This window comes from Erinaceus europaeus, chromosome 14 (assembly GCF_950295315.1).
Source record: "Erinaceus europaeus chromosome 14, mEriEur2.1, whole genome shotgun sequence".
Taxonomy (NCBI): Eukaryota; Metazoa; Chordata; class Mammalia; order Eulipotyphla; family Erinaceidae; genus Erinaceus; species Erinaceus europaeus.
This window is the reverse complement of record NC_080175.1, coordinates 78,913,575-78,932,877: the sequence shown is the minus strand read 5'-3', so window position 1 is coordinate 78,932,877 and position 19,303 is coordinate 78,913,575. Positions and strand designations below refer to the sequence as shown.

General features: G+C 41.3%; 1 protein-coding gene across 2 annotated transcripts in view; it reads right to left on the bottom strand.

Annotated features, from left to right (window-relative positions):
• YEATS2 (YEATS domain containing 2) overlaps positions 1-19,303 on the bottom strand; it is a 98,182-nt gene that overhangs the window by 24,668 nt on the left and 54,211 nt on the right. The window contains exons 13-17 of one of the 2 annotated variants that reach the window (XM_060172048.1): positions 12,510-12,613; positions 10,713-10,820; positions 9,607-9,789; positions 4,255-4,513; positions 1,387-1,548 (exon numbers count right to left, since the gene is read on the bottom strand). In XM_060172048.1, the coding sequence (XP_060028031.1) occupies positions 1,387-1,548; positions 4,255-4,513; positions 9,607-9,789; positions 10,713-10,820; positions 12,510-12,613 (816 nt within the window). The remainder of the gene's footprint in view (positions 1-1,386; positions 1,549-4,254; positions 4,514-9,606; positions 9,790-10,712; positions 10,821-12,509; positions 12,614-19,303) is intronic. The other variant, XM_060172049.1, reaches the window with a different exon arrangement.

Genomic DNA, 19,303 nt, shown 5'->3' with positions numbered 1-19,303 from the left:
CTCCATTTCTCTCTGTCCTATCCAACAACAACGACATCAATAACAATGATAATAACCACAACAATGTTAAACAACAACCGCAACAAAAGGGAAAAAAAAAAAAAAGCCTCCAGGAGCAGTGGAGTCCCCAAGCCCCAGCAAGAACCCTGGAGGCAAAAAAAAAAAAAAAAAAAAAAAAAGAAAAGAAAAAAATGACGGTGGGAGTATCAACCATTATAGTCAACAAACAAAATAGTGCTTAGATTATGCACTATATTTTTGCAAGAGTGGCTAACTTTTAAAAAAGATCTACTTTATTTAGTTTGAGAGGGAAGAGGGAGATAGACACTAGCATCATTGCTTCACTGCGTGTGAAGTTTTCCCCTGCAGGTGGGGACCAGGAGCTTGAACCTGGGTCCTTGTGTGCTGTACCATCTGTGTCAGCCGGGTGCACAGGTAGCTGTCTTCCAATGAACTGATTGTTGTACTGACCCTACCTGGTTGCTCTACCAATTCCCAATAGAAGAAAATGGTTCTCTTTGCCCTTTGTTCTCACACTAATTCAAATTAATTTTCTCTATATATCAAAGCAAAACTTTTATTATGTCTAGACAAATCATTTAATTTTCTTGAGAGGTTAAGACTGATACATCAAAGTTAAGCCTGTATTTCTCTATCCTTCTCCAAATCTAGCAGATTTAAGAAGTACATCTAATTAATAACAAGAAGAGGAGTTGGAAGATAGCTTACTTTGTAGAGTGTGACCTTATGTAAATGAGCTCTGGGGTTCACCACAAGGGAACACCACGGCCCTGGAGGAAGCTCCCTAAGCGGTGGGGTGTACTGTGTTACATATCTCTCTTCCTCTGTCTCCCTCTTTTTAAGAAAAACAAGAAAAAAATGTCCACCCAGGAGCAGTAAAATCATGTCTGCACAAGACCCAGACATCACAGGAAAAAAAAAAAAGGTTGGTGGGGCAAGCTGAAACTAGTTCTAGCCCTTTCAGAGTAAAACTGGCTTCCAGCTTCTGAAAGTCCCCAGACCTTCTTCCCAGATGTAGCAGTTATCAAATGCTCAGAAAGGAAGAACTTGCCTTCAATTACTAATTCCAGGAAAGACTTTCTGGCAATACAGCTGCAATAATTCTCCAGAGTAAGTTATTCCTGACCCCAACTCAGAGTAAATAAATCCCAAATAGCAGTGCCACTTTCTCAAACTGTGATCATTTAAAACCCACACCTAATTAAATTTTGTGTTTATTTAAAACCTATTTGGGCAAGTACTACCATCCCATTGCAAAAACAGAACTATGAAAATGCTTCCTGACACAGTAAGAACTGGCCCTCCAGTGGATGAGATGGACATACCCAGACACCCAAGAGTCAAATGATTTAACAAGACACTAACTGGCATTGTTGGTCGCTCGCAGGATAGCGCCTTGCGGGATCAGCAGCAGCTTTCCTTTTCCTGAGGGGTTCTTGCTGTTTGTTGTAAGGTAGAGTTTGGTGCCGGGAGGCAGATTTGCCAAATTGGCCAAATTAGTGGCTGGCAGCTGCAATGTTGCCATTACTAAAATGGTAAAAGGAGAAAAAGAAAAAAGAAAGGAAAAACAGTAAGATAACTGGAAACTGAGGGCAATGTTACCCTAAAATTAAAAACAACAACAATAAAAAAGCAAGAAACACAGATTAAGTAATAAAACATTTATTAGAATAAACTAGCAGTAAACTCAACAGCTTGTTTCCTAAATGAACAATGCTTTAAAGGCTGGTATTTGTAAATATTCTGATAACTAAAAGCAATTTACATTAACAGAAAGTCTGCCATAAATGACTCAGTCATTTATACCTGTATTTATTAAAGTGAACTTCTATGTCCTCATGTGCCCAGAACCATTCCAGTTCACACTCATGTAATTCGTTGTTACATCCCAATGCAACCACATCCATTATAATTGCCAATGCTCTTTACCCCTCAAGTTCCGTGGCTTAGACAAGCAATAGAATTATTACCCTATTTATAAATGAGCACATAACTTTCCCTGTTTTAAAATGCCTTCCCTCCTTCTTTTCTTTCTTGTTCCTTCTTCTTAAAGCAACGGGTGATTCTAAAGCAAGACCTCCAGACTCCTTTACTTTTTAGAACTAAAAGCTGTTTGTTATCCACTGGTACATATGCTATAAAAACTATAATCCATCTTTTTTTTTTTTTTTCTTTACCAGAGCACTGCTCAGCTTATGGTGGGTGGTATGGTGGTGAAGGGACTGAACCTGGGACTTCAGAGCCTCAGGCATGACAGTCTCTTTGCATAACCATTATGCTGTCTACCCCTGCCCAATCCATCTTTTTAAAGCCTCATCTATATCAAAGCTTTCCTTGATCTCTGAAAAAGATTTCTTTCATATATATATTCATTCTTAATGAAAGATAGATAGCAACACACTGCTCAATTCTGGTTTATGGTGGTGCTAGGGACTGAACCTGGGACTTCAGAGCCTCAGGCATGAATGGTCTTTTACATAACCACTATGCTGTCTCCCCAGCCCCTGAGAGATTTCTCATTGAATATGGCTATGCAGCCTCTAAGTATAGGTCTTCAAGGAGAGTGAAATGTCAGATTTTCTGCATTTACTTTAGATTTATGTCTGTGCAACAAAGCTTACAGAATATGTGAGCCCATTAAAGGAGAGGCTTCTCAGAGCCTCCTCTAGGTCTCCTCATTACCACCTCCCTGTGCAAAGCCTCGAGGAAACAAACCCTGGAAACTGCTCCAAGTATCAGGGACTGACTGAAACGAAGCAACACCCCTTCTCCACTGTTACCAGAACTAATCTAGTTAGAGGCCATGTGACTCAGGCCAGCGACAGATGTGCAGACCTCTCTAGTCTCCTCACCCAGAGTCCCCTCCATAGCTCCCAGCTCCGGGTCTAACCAGCTGCCCCATCCCTTTCCTAACTCTGTCATCTTGTCTCCTAGAAAGTTTGTCTATGATCATTCCGCTCTCTACAACTTCAGCCTCTCTGAACATCATCTCCTTTTGTGGTAGTGAAATCTTGCAGTGCTCTGGAGTCCTGACTTCCCCAGCAATTAGCTTCCTTAGCGAAGGGCTATTTTTATCTGACCTCAGTCTCAGAGGGCCAGGACTAGAATAGGAACCTTTTTACTCTTCAGTTTGGCTTTCGGACCACCACTATCAACCCTTACTGCAGGAAAAACGCTGGTGCTTTTGAGCTTCACGACTGGCCTTACTATTTTATCCGTTCCGCGTCTGTTACAGACTACTATTCTCAGCAACAAGACTCTAGGTAACTTATTTCTCAGGCTGCCTAATCTTTTAAAATACAAAGAACATTTCTTCCAACTTACTTGAAGCACTAATTTTTAATTCCGCAAATGAATTCTGTCACCATCAGCAACTGTACCACTTCTGCAATCTTTATTTGGGATATTATCTTCCAACGCAGTGCACTAACCCTTTGGCCTCAATACAATTCTTCAAATTCAGTAGTCTGATTATTCTGGTGTACATACACACAACTTTGTGGGGTTCCCCACCCCTTTCTTTTTAAACCACAGCACTGCTCAGCTCTGTCTTCAGGTGGTGCTGGGGGCTAGACCTGGCACCTCAGGAATGAAAATACCTGTGCATGACTATTATATTATTTCCCCAGCCCAGATTTTGACATATGTTCTCATAGCAACATATTAAACCCGGTAATAATAATAATGCAACCTCTATTTTGGCAGAGGATACATTATTTATCTCCAAACGTTTCTAGGAAATGACTATCGCAAGATTTTAACAGTGATGAGGACAAATAAGATTACTTTTCAGGGAGTTGGGTGGTAGTGCAATGGGTTAAGTGCAAGTGGCATGGTTCAAGCCCCCCCCCCCCGGCTCCTCACCTGCAGGGGAGTCACTTCACAAGCGGTGAAGCAGGTCTGCAGGTGTCTATCTTTCTCTCCCCCTCTCTGTTTTCCCCTCCTCTCTCCATTTCTCTCTGTCCTATGCAATAATAGCAGCAATGACAACAAAATAATAAATATAAAAACATTATTACGAAATAATCTCTACTGTTATTCTTAGTGAAACATACATATGACTTTAACAGACTTCTACAAAAAAAGAACTGCATGAAAAAGAATAGTAAATGTTTCTATATACTAAGCACCAACCCAGAAGACTTTCTTAGAACTAAATAGCAAATACAATTACCAGCAAGTAACATTTTGGATGGTGCCGTGGCTGACAGGGACCCCAATTCATCTACTCACCTGAACCCTGGGACCCACTCTTCTGAGGGCCAGCGGTGGTGACCTGAGCCTTGGTTAAGGTCTGCACTGGCTGAGCAACAATGGTTCCTCCACCTCCGCTCACAATTGCTTTGGCAACACCTTGTGTCACGACTTGTTTTGGACCAACGGCTTTGGCGACAGAAGAGCTGGCCTTGGCTACAAGGATCTGGCCACCACTGATGGCCATGGCCTGTTTCATGGCTGAAGGTAAAGCAGACCCAACTGGCACCCCAACCACCTGTTCGAAGGAGACAGTCCTGTAGTGCTTGTGCTCAGCTCTAACAACAGAACAGTCGTTACGCTCTAGCAAAGAACAAAACAAGAGCTAAACACGCCATGTGAAATCTAATTCAATCATCTAGTTGTCTATGATATTGTACTGTACCACAGATGACTGACATCAGATTATAAGCATTTTCTTGTTCTTTTTAAATATTTTAATTTATTTATTACTGGATAGAGACAGAGAGAAACTGAGAGGGGGAGAAGGAGATAGAGAGTGAGAGACAGAGAGACACCTGCAGCCCCGCTTCACCACTTGTGAATCTTTCCCCCTGCAGGTGGGGACTAGAGGCTTGAACCCGGGTCCTTGCACACTGTAATGTGAGAGCTTAGCCAGCTACACCTAGCCCCTAGACCACCAGCATTTTATTTTTCAATTTTTAATATCTATTTACTTATTTTCCCTTTTGTTGCCCTTGTTTTTCATTGTTGTTGTAGTTATTATTGTTGTTGATGTCACTGTTATACAGGACAGAGAGAAATGAAGAGAGATGGGGAGGACAGAGAGGAGGAGAGAAAGACAGACACCTGCAGACCTGCTTCATCACTTGTAAAGCAACTCCCCTGCAGGTGGGGAGCCGGGGGCTCGAACCGGGATCCTTACGCCAGTCTTTGCAATTCCGATTACAAGCATTTTCAAAAACAATTATAATCAAGTAGTAATATGTCAGAACAGACACACCATAATCTATATGAACATTTCACTATTGTTGGACAGTGACATTTTTAAGCTGCCTGCTATGAAAATCCACAATAAACATTCTATCAACTCGAGTGTACATTTTACAAATCAATTCTTTTTAAAAATCTTTTAAAAATTTTCTTAGTGAATAGAGACAAAGAGAAATTGAGAGGGGAAGGGTAGGTAGTGAGAGAGACAGACACCTGCAGCTCTGCTTCACCACTTGTGAAGCTTTCCCCCTGCAGTTGGGGACTAGAGGCTTGAACCTGAGTCCTTGTGCACTGTAGTGTGAGTGCTTAACCAGGTGTGCCACCCACCTGGCCCTTACAAATGAATTTTTTATAGCCCCTTCTACTATTTTATCTCTGACCAAAATGCTTCTTTCCCTTCATCTCTAACTTAAATTTTTTTTTTAATTTGAGGGATTAATGGGTTACAGTCAACAGTAAATACAGTTGTTTTTACATGTGTAACATTTCTCAGTTTTCTGCAAAACACTCTAACCTAGATCCTCCTCCACCATCGTGCAGCAGGACCACCCCACCCAGGCCTGTGGTTCTGATGTGTGTTTCAGCATGGATGGTTGACCCCCGGAAGCTCATCTATCAGACCCCCCTTGGCATGCCAGCCTCATGGTTGAGCAAGATGTGGCCGGAGTATGCGGGGGAATTCCAACCTTCAGGGCCTTTACTTTGATGCAATCCACCATCTTTTAACTCTTAACAACTCACATCATTAATATATAACCCATCAAATTGATCTTTAAGTAAAGTTATCTTCTGATACTTCATATATTTTCTCACCTTTCATTTCCTTGAAAGTAGACATTTGGTTAGAAATAAAGTACAAGCAAGAAATGTATTTACAAAACCCAAGATAGTTCTCATAAATCATGAAAGTTAGGACTACATTATTCTGAGTGCACTTACTTTGTTTGTCAAGGGAATGACCCTAACCATGGTACTGAAGGAAGCTTCACTGCTGAGGTGTCTCTCTGCCTCTCAACTCTACCTGAAAAAGTCATCCTGAAATGGTGAAGCCCCAGAGATGGCAAAAACAAATGAACAAACAGCTCAATGTGGTTCTGAAAATACTCTTTCAACTAAGAAAGTACTGTGAAGCTCTATTAAGACAAAGTCAACAGTAGGATATTAAGTTAGAAGAAACAATTTAACTGTAGACTGGGACAGTGTTCTTATTTAAAAAAAAATTCAGCACAATCAAGAGAGAAAGACTTTTAGATGGTTTTAAGAAATGCAACACACCTGCCTTCTGGAGGCAGAAAAGATGAGCCAAAAATTACTTTTCACCCACCAGATTGAGGGAAGGAGAAAAAGACCATAACACTAAGAAATGGCTAGAGGTTTCAGAGAAAGAGGAACTTTGCCCATTGCTGATAGGAAGGTGAACTTTGTAGAGGTATATGGGCATATCCACTAACTGAAACTCACATACCCCATGTTGAAGGAATTCTACTTTTAGGAATATATCCCGGACAAATTTTAGACATCTGTTCATGGAAGCATGGCCAAGAATGTCCAGGGGGGTTGCTTCACAAAAGTGAAGCAGGTCTGCAGGTGTCTGTCTTTCTCTCCCTCTCTGTCTTCCCCTCCTCTCTCCATTTCTCTCTGTCCTATCCAACAACGACAATAGCAATGACAACAGTAACAACAATGACAACAAGGGCAACAAAAATGGGGAAAATGGCCTCCAGAAGCAGTGGATTTGTGGTGCAGGCACAAAGTCTAAGCCATAACACTGGTTACAAGATAAAAAAAGTCGCAAAAAACGTGGATCTATCTTTTATGTACCTCTCCCAAAGCAGATACACATTACACGCTATTTGTGCATCTATGTAATAGGCATGAACTAAACGCTACTCATTCAGACTCATGATAGTGCTGTCTGCAGGAAGAACAAAGCAGACTTTAGCTCTATCAGTCATATTTCATTTGAAGACCAAATGATTTGAATCAACTATGAACATATTAATTTAGGGTGGGAGATGTTGATTCTGTGTATTTTATTGAAAGCTTGGAAATTCTTCTAAATTAAAAAAAATAAATAACAAGATTACTGAAGATGTAAAGACAATGCTCAATCATTAGACAACAGTGTGGCACAGAGAAAGAGGCTAGAATCAAATGACCAGAGGTGGGGAGGCACTGGGAGCACACAGAACATGCGAGCGAGAGGTGCAGATCTGATCTCTAGTACCACCAATACCCAGAGTGGAGTGGTGCTCTAATCAAAATAACCAGCATGAGTGGGGCAAGTTAACTTCGAACAGGGAAGAGAAATTCTCCCACCAGTCTGTGCTGGGCTAGTACAACCCCTTATGATTATCCTAATCTCTTCATTCTGATTGAGGTCTTTTTAGTTTGTGTTTCTCTCTTTTTTTTTTTTTTTTTGCCTCCAGGGTTATTGCTGGGGCTCAGTGCCTGCACCATGAATCCACTGCTCCTGGAGGCCATTTTATTCCCTTTTGTTGCCCTTGTTGTTGTAGCCTTGTTGTGGCTATTATTGTTGTTGTCGTTCGTTGTTGGATAGGACAGAGAGAAATGGAGAGAGGAGGGGAAGACAGAGAGGGGGAGAGAAAGACAGACACCTGCAGACCTGCTTCACCACCTGTGAAGCGACTCCCCTGCAGGTGGGGAGCCGGGGGCTCGAACCAGGATCCTTAGGCCGGTCCTTGCAATTTGCGCCGCGTGCGCTTAACCCGCTGCGCCACCGCCCACTCAGTGTCCTTTGTTTCTCTTTACTCAACATGGAGTATGAGGGTGAAAAGAAGCCTATCCTATCCTAACATCTGTCTTCTGGAGTGGCTTCCAGAAACACCCTCAGGCAGACATTCTTCTATCCTTAGGCCACAGCAGGTACTGAGATGAACACCACTGTCTTTTCCTCAGGCTTTATTTTACTAAGGTTCTTTTCAGATGCCCTTAAATTTAACTTAGGGCACTCTCACAGAAAAACCCATTTACTTTTTTTTAGTCTTCCATGGCCAAGGTAAAAATAGGTAAAAATGTGCCAAGAAAGCAAATATAGTTGCTCAGCATGAATGGATGAGTAGATGTGAAAAATGCAAAGTGGCAAACAGTGAAAACTAGGAGAGCTTCTGAGCAACAAAACACCGTACTGATGCAAAAGCCTCAATCGGCATTGCTACACATCTCTAGGCAAAGCAAAATAGACTGGAAGGAACACGTAGTGCCTGGCTGCGTAGGACGCCACAAGACAACTGGTTCACTACAAGGTCTGGCAAATAGCTGTCACTGAGGCCAAAGCAACACTGGGAGGTAAGTGAGAGGGAAAGATGACCAGGGGCTCTGAACCCCAAGTCCATCAGGACCCAGAGAGAGAGAAGAGGAAAAAGAAAGGACATTAGGAAGTAGTAATAGGTAACTTAGAAAGGAAGAGGGGGGGCGGGCGGTACCGCAGGTGGCACAAAGCACAAGGACCAGCATTAAGGATCCTGGTTGAAGCCCTCAGCTCCCCACCTGCAGGGAGTCGCTTCACAGGGGGTGAAGCAGGTCTGCAGGTGTCTATCTTTCTCTCCTCTTCTCTGTCTTCCCCTCCTCTCTCCATTTCTCTCTGTCCTATCCAACAACAACAATAAAAACAGCAAGGGCAACAAAAGGGGAAAAGAAAAAGAAGAGAAGACGGGACCAAAAAAAGGGGGGGGGGAGAAGTGGTCTGGGAGGTGGCGCAGTGGACTCTCCATTATGAGGTCCAGAGTTCAGTCCCCCAGCAACACATGTGATGTCTGGTTTTCTCTCCCTTCCCCCTCCCCTATCTTTCTCAATAATAAATAAATATTAAAAAGAAAAAAGGGCAAATATATAAAAATGAATATAGTTACAGAAATAACAGTCAACCTGTATCTGTATGACCTTGGGAGAACAACTGCAGTTTCCGGTGGAGGGAATGGGGACACAGAACTCTGGTGGTGGGAATGGCGTGGAATTATACCCGCCATCTCACAATTTTTTAAACTAATGTTAAATCATTAATCAAATCAAAACAACAAAACAGGTTAAAAAAAAAAAAGCAGTAGACCTTGATTCCATCAGATATCCACTTTAGACCTGAATAAAGTGGAAAGTTGTACCCACAAAGTTGACCTCCTTCACTGCCAGAGAGGTAACGAGAGTCCCTTTGCTTGTCTAACCATTCCTGGGCCCTCCTTCTCTCACAAGCCACTGCTTACAGTAATTTTTTTAGCACTGGTCTACCATCACCAGGCCTGCTTTTATAACAGGGAGTTAGTTATCTGCAGGTCTCTCTGGGGTCAGCAACCACCGTTGCCCAGAATCTTTTCCTCTTTTCACTTCCATGTGGATATCCCCACCCCTGCCCACACAAACCTTGGAAGGCTGAATCTTTGGTGACTGAGCAGTCCCTTCTCCAGGAGTCATGACCTGCTTTTGAGGGGACACAGCTATCATGTGACCCCCTTTCACAGTCACATATTGAGGGAGAGGTGACTGACTGGCAGCTCCTGATGTGGGCACGTGAGAGGATTCGCCAGGTTCCTGCTTGATGATTACCTTGTAACAAACGTGATAATGACAATGAATAAACACCCCAGGGAAAAAAAGTTACTCATTTCTGGATCTGTAGTGTTTGCAGGAATTACTGAATCAACAAGGCTTAGTCTGTAAAGAATGAACCCAGGGAGTCGGGCAATAGTGCAGTGGGTTAAATGCACGTGGCGCAAAGCGCAGACCCGTGTAAGGATCCCAGTTTGAGCGCCCGGCTCCCCACCTGCAGGGGAGTTGCTTCACAGGCGGTGAAGCAGGTCTGCAGGTGTCTATTTTTCTCTCCCCCCCTCTTCCCCTCCTCTCTCCATTTCTCTTTGTCCTATCTAACAATGAGGACATCAATAACAAGAACAACAATAACTACAACAACAATGAAAAACAAGGGAAACAAAAGGAAAAAGAAAACAGTACTCCTGTCACAACCATAACCCACAAAAGCCATTAAAGGGACTGAGTGGGATCTGGACTTTGATTCTAGATGTCTTCATTTAGATATTGGAATGAAGTAACGGCATAGAGAAACACACATGACTTTGTGTTCTCTGAAGTCTCCAAATTACTGGAGTCTAAGTATTGTCCTGTACACATTACTAAGTAAATGGAAGTAGGAGCTGTTCTTAGAATTAGACATACTTAATAGTTTCATGCTGTAATTATGCAGTGATGTGAGTCAATTTCAACATGCCACCAAAAAGTTTGTGTAACAGGGCTGGGCAGTGTAGCTCCCCGGTTCAAGCCTCCAGTTCCCCTGCCATTACCATCCCCTCAATTTCTCTGCCTGATTTAAAAAAAGAAAAAAAGAAAAAAAAAAGGCTGCCTGAAGTAGGGTATTTATCATGCAGGCACCAAACTCCGGTGGTGGTGGTGGGAGAAGTTTGTGTAACAAGACAACATACTAACTAAAGAGATAGATTCTGATAAATACTCACTTTTGTGAAAGCTCCAAGTCCTCCAGTTATAGGTTTGGGGCTCTGAACCTTAGGATGACTCCCAATTGGACAAAGAGGTGGCATGGATGCAAACAAAGAATCCTCCTGCTGTGTATACAAAAGTGACTTGTGGTGACTTCAGATATTCTAATCACAGAGGTAATACAAGCCTGCGACACCATGCCCAACCCCTGCCATCTTTGTGGTATTCCAAAACTCTACACCTGAAATTTTAATACTCTTCTGGGAAATCAAATGCAAAGAAAGGCTCTAACTTGGTCCCACTATATAATGAAAAGATAACCAACTCTAACATTTAGTTGAAACATTGGTTTACATGGTCATTCTCGAATATGGCAGACTACCAAAGAACAGAGATCATATGCTTTATATTTTTAGAGTCTAGGCATTAAGTATGTGAGTGAATAAAAAAGGTACTTGCTTAAGCATGCACACAAACACACACACACACACACACACCTGAAACAATCTGTAATCTTTATTCCAAATAAATAGCCAACACACTGGGGAAATTTTTCAAGAATTGAAAAACAAAAAACAACCCCCCCCGAACAATTAGTAAATGCAAAGAAAAACATTCAAAATTACTGTCATTTGTCTCTTATTCTCAAATACAAAATGCAAATCTGAAGCAATCTACCATTAACAATTGTTAGGAAAAAGAAACAAAAGGTAAAAACACTGCTTAACTTGTGGTCTTGTTTATATCATATAATGAAAAGATCAAGAAGCAGTGAAAAAAGTATTAGGACTTTAAGAGGGAATTGTTACAATTCAGGGATTCATAACACAGTATTTCAACATTATTCTGAATTTCAAGAAAAACACTGCCTTTACAGGGAACTTTAAAATCAACACTGGTAAGTGTCTCAACACTGTGTTAAGCATTCATCAGTTGGTGACGCAGGGATTCTTAAAGAGTTCTCAGTTTATGAATCAAAGGCTCTCAACATAAGTCAAGCATGACGGAGATTAAGTAAGCTGACTGACCAGCCAAACAGTAGCAGAGACTGTCCTGACAAATAGTGAGCAGGCAGCTAGCATTCTGGTATAAACAAGTAAGAACATAGTTGAAGTGCTAAATTTCAAAGGTCTTCTCTAGAGAAGGGAAAACTGTCTTCTCTAGGTAAAATAAAAACAAAAAACAAAATAAAATGTGTGTGTGTGTGTGTGTGTGTGTGTGTGTGTGTGTGTGTGACACTGTTGCTTCTGTCTCTTTCTCTTAGACGGAAGAGTGAAGACAGCATGTATAGGAATGTGCGTGTCCCAGTGCAAGAATGCCGCCAGCAGTGGTAGGCACTGAGGCCCAGGGATAACCCCACCCCATCAGAAACTAGAACATTGTGGAGAATTGAGAATTATTTCCAAGTAACTCAGTGGCTGTATGTTTTTCCTTATTGGTACAGAATAGTCCCAAACATGTCTGTACAGATCTCACCCTAAAATGAGTTTCCTCCTCACAGATCACCTTCAAGATTACTGATTAGCTAGAAGATTCCATTAGTGTCACAGCTGGGGAAATGGCTAGAGCAGGTGAGGCCCGGGATTTACACCCGAGGCTCCTCCCCGCTTGACCCCTAGTGCTCCCTGTGCCAGAGCGGTACCCTGACTCCTTCCTCTCTCATGTGAGTATCTTACACAGAGTAAATAAACACATCTTAAAAGAAAGAGAGTCTACTTTATAAAACTCCCATTACCAAATGACCAATTCTTGCTGAGCCTGGACACACTTCCCTTAGAAGCTAGCAAAGAGTGGTAACCCAACCATAGTGTTACCTTGACAGCAGATGTCACAAAACTGCTTCCATGGATTTTAGGAACTGGAGAACCGGTTCCTTGGGAGGCCTGAGATGCAGTCGAGAGCTTGTTTGTAGGACTTCCTGGTAAGTGGGATAAATTTAAAAATAAATTATTGATAAATGAAAATTTACAATATAGAATTTTGAAGCATTTTCTACCATTAACCCCTTTTTTCCTTTACCATATTTCTTATCAGGGCAACCGTTTACAGCTGGATGCTTCCCTCCCTCCCACATGCAAAGCTTACCTCATTTACAGAAGAGTAAAGATCACTTTTTAATTGGAGTGTGGAGAAATATATATGGCTCACAAAGCCATTCATTTTTTTAAATTTTTCTTTCTTTAGTTATTTATTGGATAGAGACAGCCAGAAATCGAGAGAGGAGGGGGTGATAGGGAGACAGACAGAGACAAAGAGACACCTGCAGCCCTACTTCACCGCTTGTGAAGCTTGCCCCCTGCAGGTGGGGACCAGGGGGCTTGAACCCAGGACTTTGACCACTGTAATGTGTGCACTTAACCAGGCACGCCCCCACCTGACCCTCACAAAGCCATTCTTGTACTAAAGTTTAATTTGGAAGGGAATGATAATTTACTTATAGGCTCAAAAACTATCTTTAAATAAGGGGCCAGGTGGTGGCACACCTGGTTAAGTGCACACAATACAGTTTCCAAGGTCCCGGGTAAAAGCCCCCTGGTCCCCACCTGCAGGGGGAAAGCTTCACACGTGGTGAAGCAGTGCTGCAGGTGTCTCTCTCCTTCTCTATCTCACCCTCCCCTCTCAATTTGTCTGTCTCTATCCAATAGTAAATAAATCAATATATTTTAAAAATATTTAAATGAAAATAAAATCAACTGAAAATAGAAAATAACTCTTGATTACTATTTAAACATTATAAAGAAATGTAAGTAAAATGTCATTGGTCCCTTTAAGTTTCTTTAAAAAATATATTATTTGGTGATTCATAGGGAGAGGCGGAGCTACGAGCAGCAGATAGCTTTCTCTCCCCTCCCCTCCCCTCCCCTCCCCTCCCCTCCCCTCCCCTCCCCTCCCCTCCCCTCTCCTCTCCTCTCCTCTCCCGGATCAACTAGGAATACCAAAGGAGACCACCCGGGACCAAAACAAGACAGGACTAGAATGACCACAGGAACCCAGTAAATCACCCGTGAGTACAAACACATGTGGCTGGTGACAGAGAGGAGAGAGGAGCCTAAGGAGAGATTAAGTGACTACTAACAGTTCAGCAGTTTATCAGTTGAGACACCACCTCCAGTCTGCTCCACCAACAAGGGGACAGCTGAAGGGAGGAGAGGACTCCCCAGAGACTCACCAAGTGCAACTCTGAGTCTCCATTGCTACTACCCTCAGAGTCTGGAGCAGTGGCAGGGAGGGACACCAGGGGACAGAGATCTAACCGGAAACTCAGGAGAAGACCTATACCTCAGTGGCATAGCTGAGGGGCTGTGAAAGTCTCTTTGCATAACCACTGGATTATCTCTGCCACACCCTGCTTTATCTCTTGGTCAGGAGTCAGTGATTAAGCTGAGAAGCCTACTGATAGTTTAAAAGCCCTCAGGCTCCCATAGCCTACAGGGAAGAAAAAAAAAAAAAAAGGCTTTTAAACAACTGAGCTCCAACTCCGGGATTGAAAAAACTGTTAACTTCCACCACTGTAAACCCTTTAATTAACTTACTTAGACACAAGTCAATCCAGGCAATAGTGATCAATAATTTGAAAAGTACTGATAAAGGGAACTCATAATATATAAAATGGTTAAAACAACAAGAAAAAATATTGGAGACTCAAACCAGGACAAGAGTCCAGCTAAAAGTCCTAAAGAGGGTGAAGCACAAAACAACGAGTTCAACATCCAAACATTAGCTAAGGAAATAATAACAGGAGTGAGTAAAGAATTTGAAAAAACTGTAATCAGGGGAGTCGGGCTGTAGCGCAGCGGGTTAAGCGCAGGTGGCGCAAAGCACAAGGACCGACATAAGGATCCCGGTTCGAACCCAGGCTCCCCACCTGCAAGGGAGTCGCTTCACAGGCGGTGAAGCAGGTCTGCAGGTGTCTATCTTTCTCTCCTCCTCTCTGTCTTCCCCTCCTCTCTCCATTTCTCTCTGTCCTATCCAACAACAATAACAATAATAACTACAATAATAAAACAATAAGGGCAACAAAAGGGAATAAATAAATAAAATAAATATAAAAAAATGAAAAAAATTGTAATCAGAAATGCAGGAACAACAAATGAGAATATGGAAGAAAATTCTAATTATCTCATGGTTATTAGAGAGCTGAAAGCTGAAATCGCTGAGCTAAGAAGGCAACTAGCTGAACAAGCTAAAACAGTATCAGAGCAGGGCAACAAAATAGATGAACTCCAGAAAGCAGTAGAGGGCAGAGAGAATAGAATCTGTGAGGCTGAAGACAGAATTAGCAAGATTGAGGATGAATTAGAGACAACTAAAAAAGAAGTAAGAGATCTCAAAAAGAGATTAAGAGATGCTGAAAACAACAACAGAGTCCTATGGGATGACTTCAAAAGAAACAATATACACATTATTGGCATACCAGAGGAAGAAAGAGAAGGAGAGGAAGAAAGCATTCTCCAGGCCATAATAGCTGAAAATTTCTCTAGTCTACACAACACCAAAGACAAAGATTCAAGAAGCCCAGAGGGTCCCAAACAGAATTAATCCAGACCTAAAGACACCAAGACATGTCATACTTAGAATGGAAAGGAATAAGGATAAAGAAAGGATCCTCAAGGCAGCAAGAGAAAAACAAAGAGTCACCTACAAAGGAAAACCCATAAGATTAGCAGCAGACTTCTCCATACAAACACTACAGGCCAGAAGAGAATGGCAAGATACCTATCGAGTGCTCAATGAGAAAGGCTTTCAGCCAAGAATACTATATCCTGCTAGACTGTCATTCAGACTAGATGGAGGCATCAAAACCTTCTCAGACAAGCAACAGTTGAAGGAAGCAACCATCACTAAGCCTGCCCTGAAAGAAGTTTTGAAAGGTCTCCTATAAACAATCAGGCCACCATAAATAGAACATATATCAAAACACTCTAAAACTCTATAAGAATGGCGTTAAAATATCTTCAATCTTTGATATCAATAAATGTCGATGGCCTGAATTCACCTATTAAAAGACACAGAGTAGGAAGATGGATCAGAAAACACAACCCAACAATATGTTGTCTACAGGAAACCCACCTAACTCAACAAGACAAACACAGACTTAAAATGAAAGGATGGAAAACTATCATTCAAGCCAATGGCCCACAAAAAAGGGCAGGAACAGCTATTCTCATATCTGACATGATAGACTTTAAAATAGATAAGATTTAAAAAGATAGGAATGGACACTACTTAATGCTCAGAGGATCAGTCAATCAAGAGGATTTAACAATTATTAACATCTATGCACCCAATGAGAAGCCATCTAAATACATCAAACTTCTACTGAAAGAGCTACAGCAATATATTAACAGTAACACAATCATAGTACGGGACTTCAACACCCCACTCTCTCAACTTGACAGATCATCCAGGAAGAAAACTAGTAAAGACATAAGGGAGCTAAATCAAGAGATAGATAAACTAGAACTATTGGACATTTTCAGAGTCATTCATCCCAAGAAACTGGAATACACATTTTACTCAAATCCACATGGATCATTCTCAAGGATAGACCATATGTTAGGCCACAAAGACAGCATCAGCCAATTCAAGAGCATTGAAATCATCGCAAGCATCTTCTCAGACCACAGTGGAATTAAACTAACACTTAACAATCAACAAAAGATTAGTAACAGTCCCAAAATGTGGAAGCTCAACAGTACACTTCTTAACAACTTCTGGGTCAAAGAGTAAATCAAGGAAGAAATCAAAATGTTTCGAGAGTTCAATGAAAATGAAGGCACAAGCTATCAAAATATTTGGGACACAGCTAAAGCTGTCCTAAGAGGGAAGTTCATAGCTATACAAGCACACATTAGGAAACAAAAAAAAGCACAAATAAACAGCCTGATTGCACATCTTAAAGACCTAGAAGAACAACAACAAAGGAATCCTAAAGCAACCAGAAGAACAGAAATCACTAAAGTTAGGGCAGAAATAAATAGCATTGAGAATAGAAAAACCATACAAAAGATCAATGAAAGTAAATGTTGGTTCTTCGAAAGAGTAAACAAAATTGACATGGGAGGGGGTGGTTATGGGGATTGGGTGGTGGGAATTGTGTGGAGTTGTACCCCTCCTACCTTATGTTTTTGTTCACTAATCCTTTCTTAAAAAAAAAAAAAAAATTGACAAACCTTTAGCCAGACTCATAAAACAAAAAAGGGAGAAGACCCAAATAAATCGGATAGTAAATGAAAGAGGAGATATCACAACAGACACTGCAGAAATTCAACATATCATGCGAGGCTTCTATGAACAACTATATGCCACCGAGCTAGAGAACCTGGATGAAATGGACGATTTCCTAGATACCTACCAACTTCCAAAACTAAGTAAAGAGGAAGTGGATAACATGAACAGGCCCATCACAGCTAATGAAATTGAAACAGTTATCAAAAACCTTCCCAAGAATAAAAGTCCTGGACCAGATGGTTTTACAAATGAATTCTACAAAACCTCCAAAGAAGAACTAATACCTCTACTTTTAAAAGTCTTCCAGAAGATTGAAGACACTGGAATACTCCCTGCCAGCTTCTATGAAGCCTGATACCAAAAGCAGACAGGGACACAACCAAAAAAGAAAACTACAGACCAATATCTCTGATGAACATAGATGCGAAAATATTGAACAACATCCTAGCCAAGCGGATACAGCAGTGTATCAAAAAGATTGTTCATCATGACCAAGTGGGGTTTATCCCAGGCATGCAAGGTTGGTTTAATATACGTAAATCAATCAATGTGATCCACCACATCAACAAAGGCAAGACCAAAAGCCACATGGTCATATCAATAGATGCAGAGAAAGCCTTTGGCAAAATACAACATCCCTTTATGATCAAAACACTACAAAAAATGGGAATAGATGGAATGTTCCTGAAGATAGTGGAGTCTATATATAGCAAACCTACAGCCAACATCATACTCAATGGTGAAAAACTGGAAGCATTTCCCCTCAGATCAGGTACTAGACAGGGCTACCCACTATCACCATTACTATTCAACATAGTGTTGGAAGTTCTTGCCATAGCAATAAGGCAGGAGCAAGGAATTCATGGGATACAGATTGGAAGAGAAGAAGTCAAATTGTCCTTATTTGCAGATGACATGATAGTATACATGGAAAAGCCTAAGGAATCCAGCAAGAAGCTTTTGGAAATCATTAGGCAATACAGTAATGTGTCAGGCTATAAAATTAACATTCAAAAGTCAGTGGCATTCCTCTATGCAAACACTAAGTTAGAAGAAATTGAAATACAGACATCAGTTCCTTTTTCTATAGCAACAAAAACAATAAAATATCTAGGAGTAAACCTAACCAAAGAAGTGAAAGACTTGTATACTGAAAATTATGAGTCTCTACTCAAAGAAATTGAAAAACACACAAAGAAGTGGAAAGATATTCCATGTTCATGGGTTGGAAGAATTAACATAATCAAAATGAATATATTACCCAGAGCCATCTACAAATTTAATGCTATCCCCATCAAGATCCCAAGCACATTTTTTAGGAGAATAGAACAAATGCTACAAATGTTTATCTGGAACCAGAAAAGACCTAGAATTGCCAAAACAATCTTGAGAAAAAAGAACAGAACTGGAGGCATCACACTGCCAGATCTCAAACTGTATTATAGGGCCATTGTCATCAAAACTGTTCCATTGGTACTGGAACATGAACAGACACACTGACCAGTGGAATAGAATTGAGAGCCCAGAAATGAGGCCCCACACCTATGGACATCTAATCTTTGACAAAGGGGCCCAGACTATTACATGGGGAAAGCATAGTCTCTTCAACAAATGGTGTTGGAAACAATGGGTTGAAACATGCAGAAGAATGAAACTGAATCACTGTATTTCACCAAATACAAAAGTAAATTCCAAGTGGATCAAGGACTTGGATGTTAGACCAGAAACTATCAGATACTTAGAGGAAAATATTGGCAGACCTTTTTCGCATAAATTTTAAAGACATTTTCAATGAAACGAATCCAATTACAAGGAAGACTAAGCACCAGGTTCCAGATGCCATCAGGATGCTAGCCAGACTTCCCTGGATTGAAGACCCCACCAATGTGTCCTGGAGCTCAGCTTCCCCAGAGACCCACCCTACTAGGGAAAGAGAGAGGCAGACTGGGATTATGGACCGACCAGTCAACGCCCATGTTCAGCGGGGAAGCAATTACAGAAGCCAGACCTTCTACCTTCTGCAACCCTCAATGACCCTGGGTTCATGCTCCCAGAGGGATAGAGAATGGGAAAGCTACTGGGGAGGGGGTGGGATATGGAGATTGGGCGGTGGGAATTGTGTGGAGTTGTACCCCTCCTACCCTATGGTTTTGTTAATTAATCCTTTCTTAAATTAAAAAAAAAAAAAACAACAACAACAACAAGGAAGACTAAGGCAAGTATAAACCTATGGGACTACATCAAATTAAAAAGCTTCTTCACAGCAAAAGAAACCACTACCCAAACCAAGAGACCCCTCACAGAATGGGAGAAGATCTTTTTTACATGCCATACATCAGATAAGAGTTTAATAACCAACATATATTAAGAGCTTGCC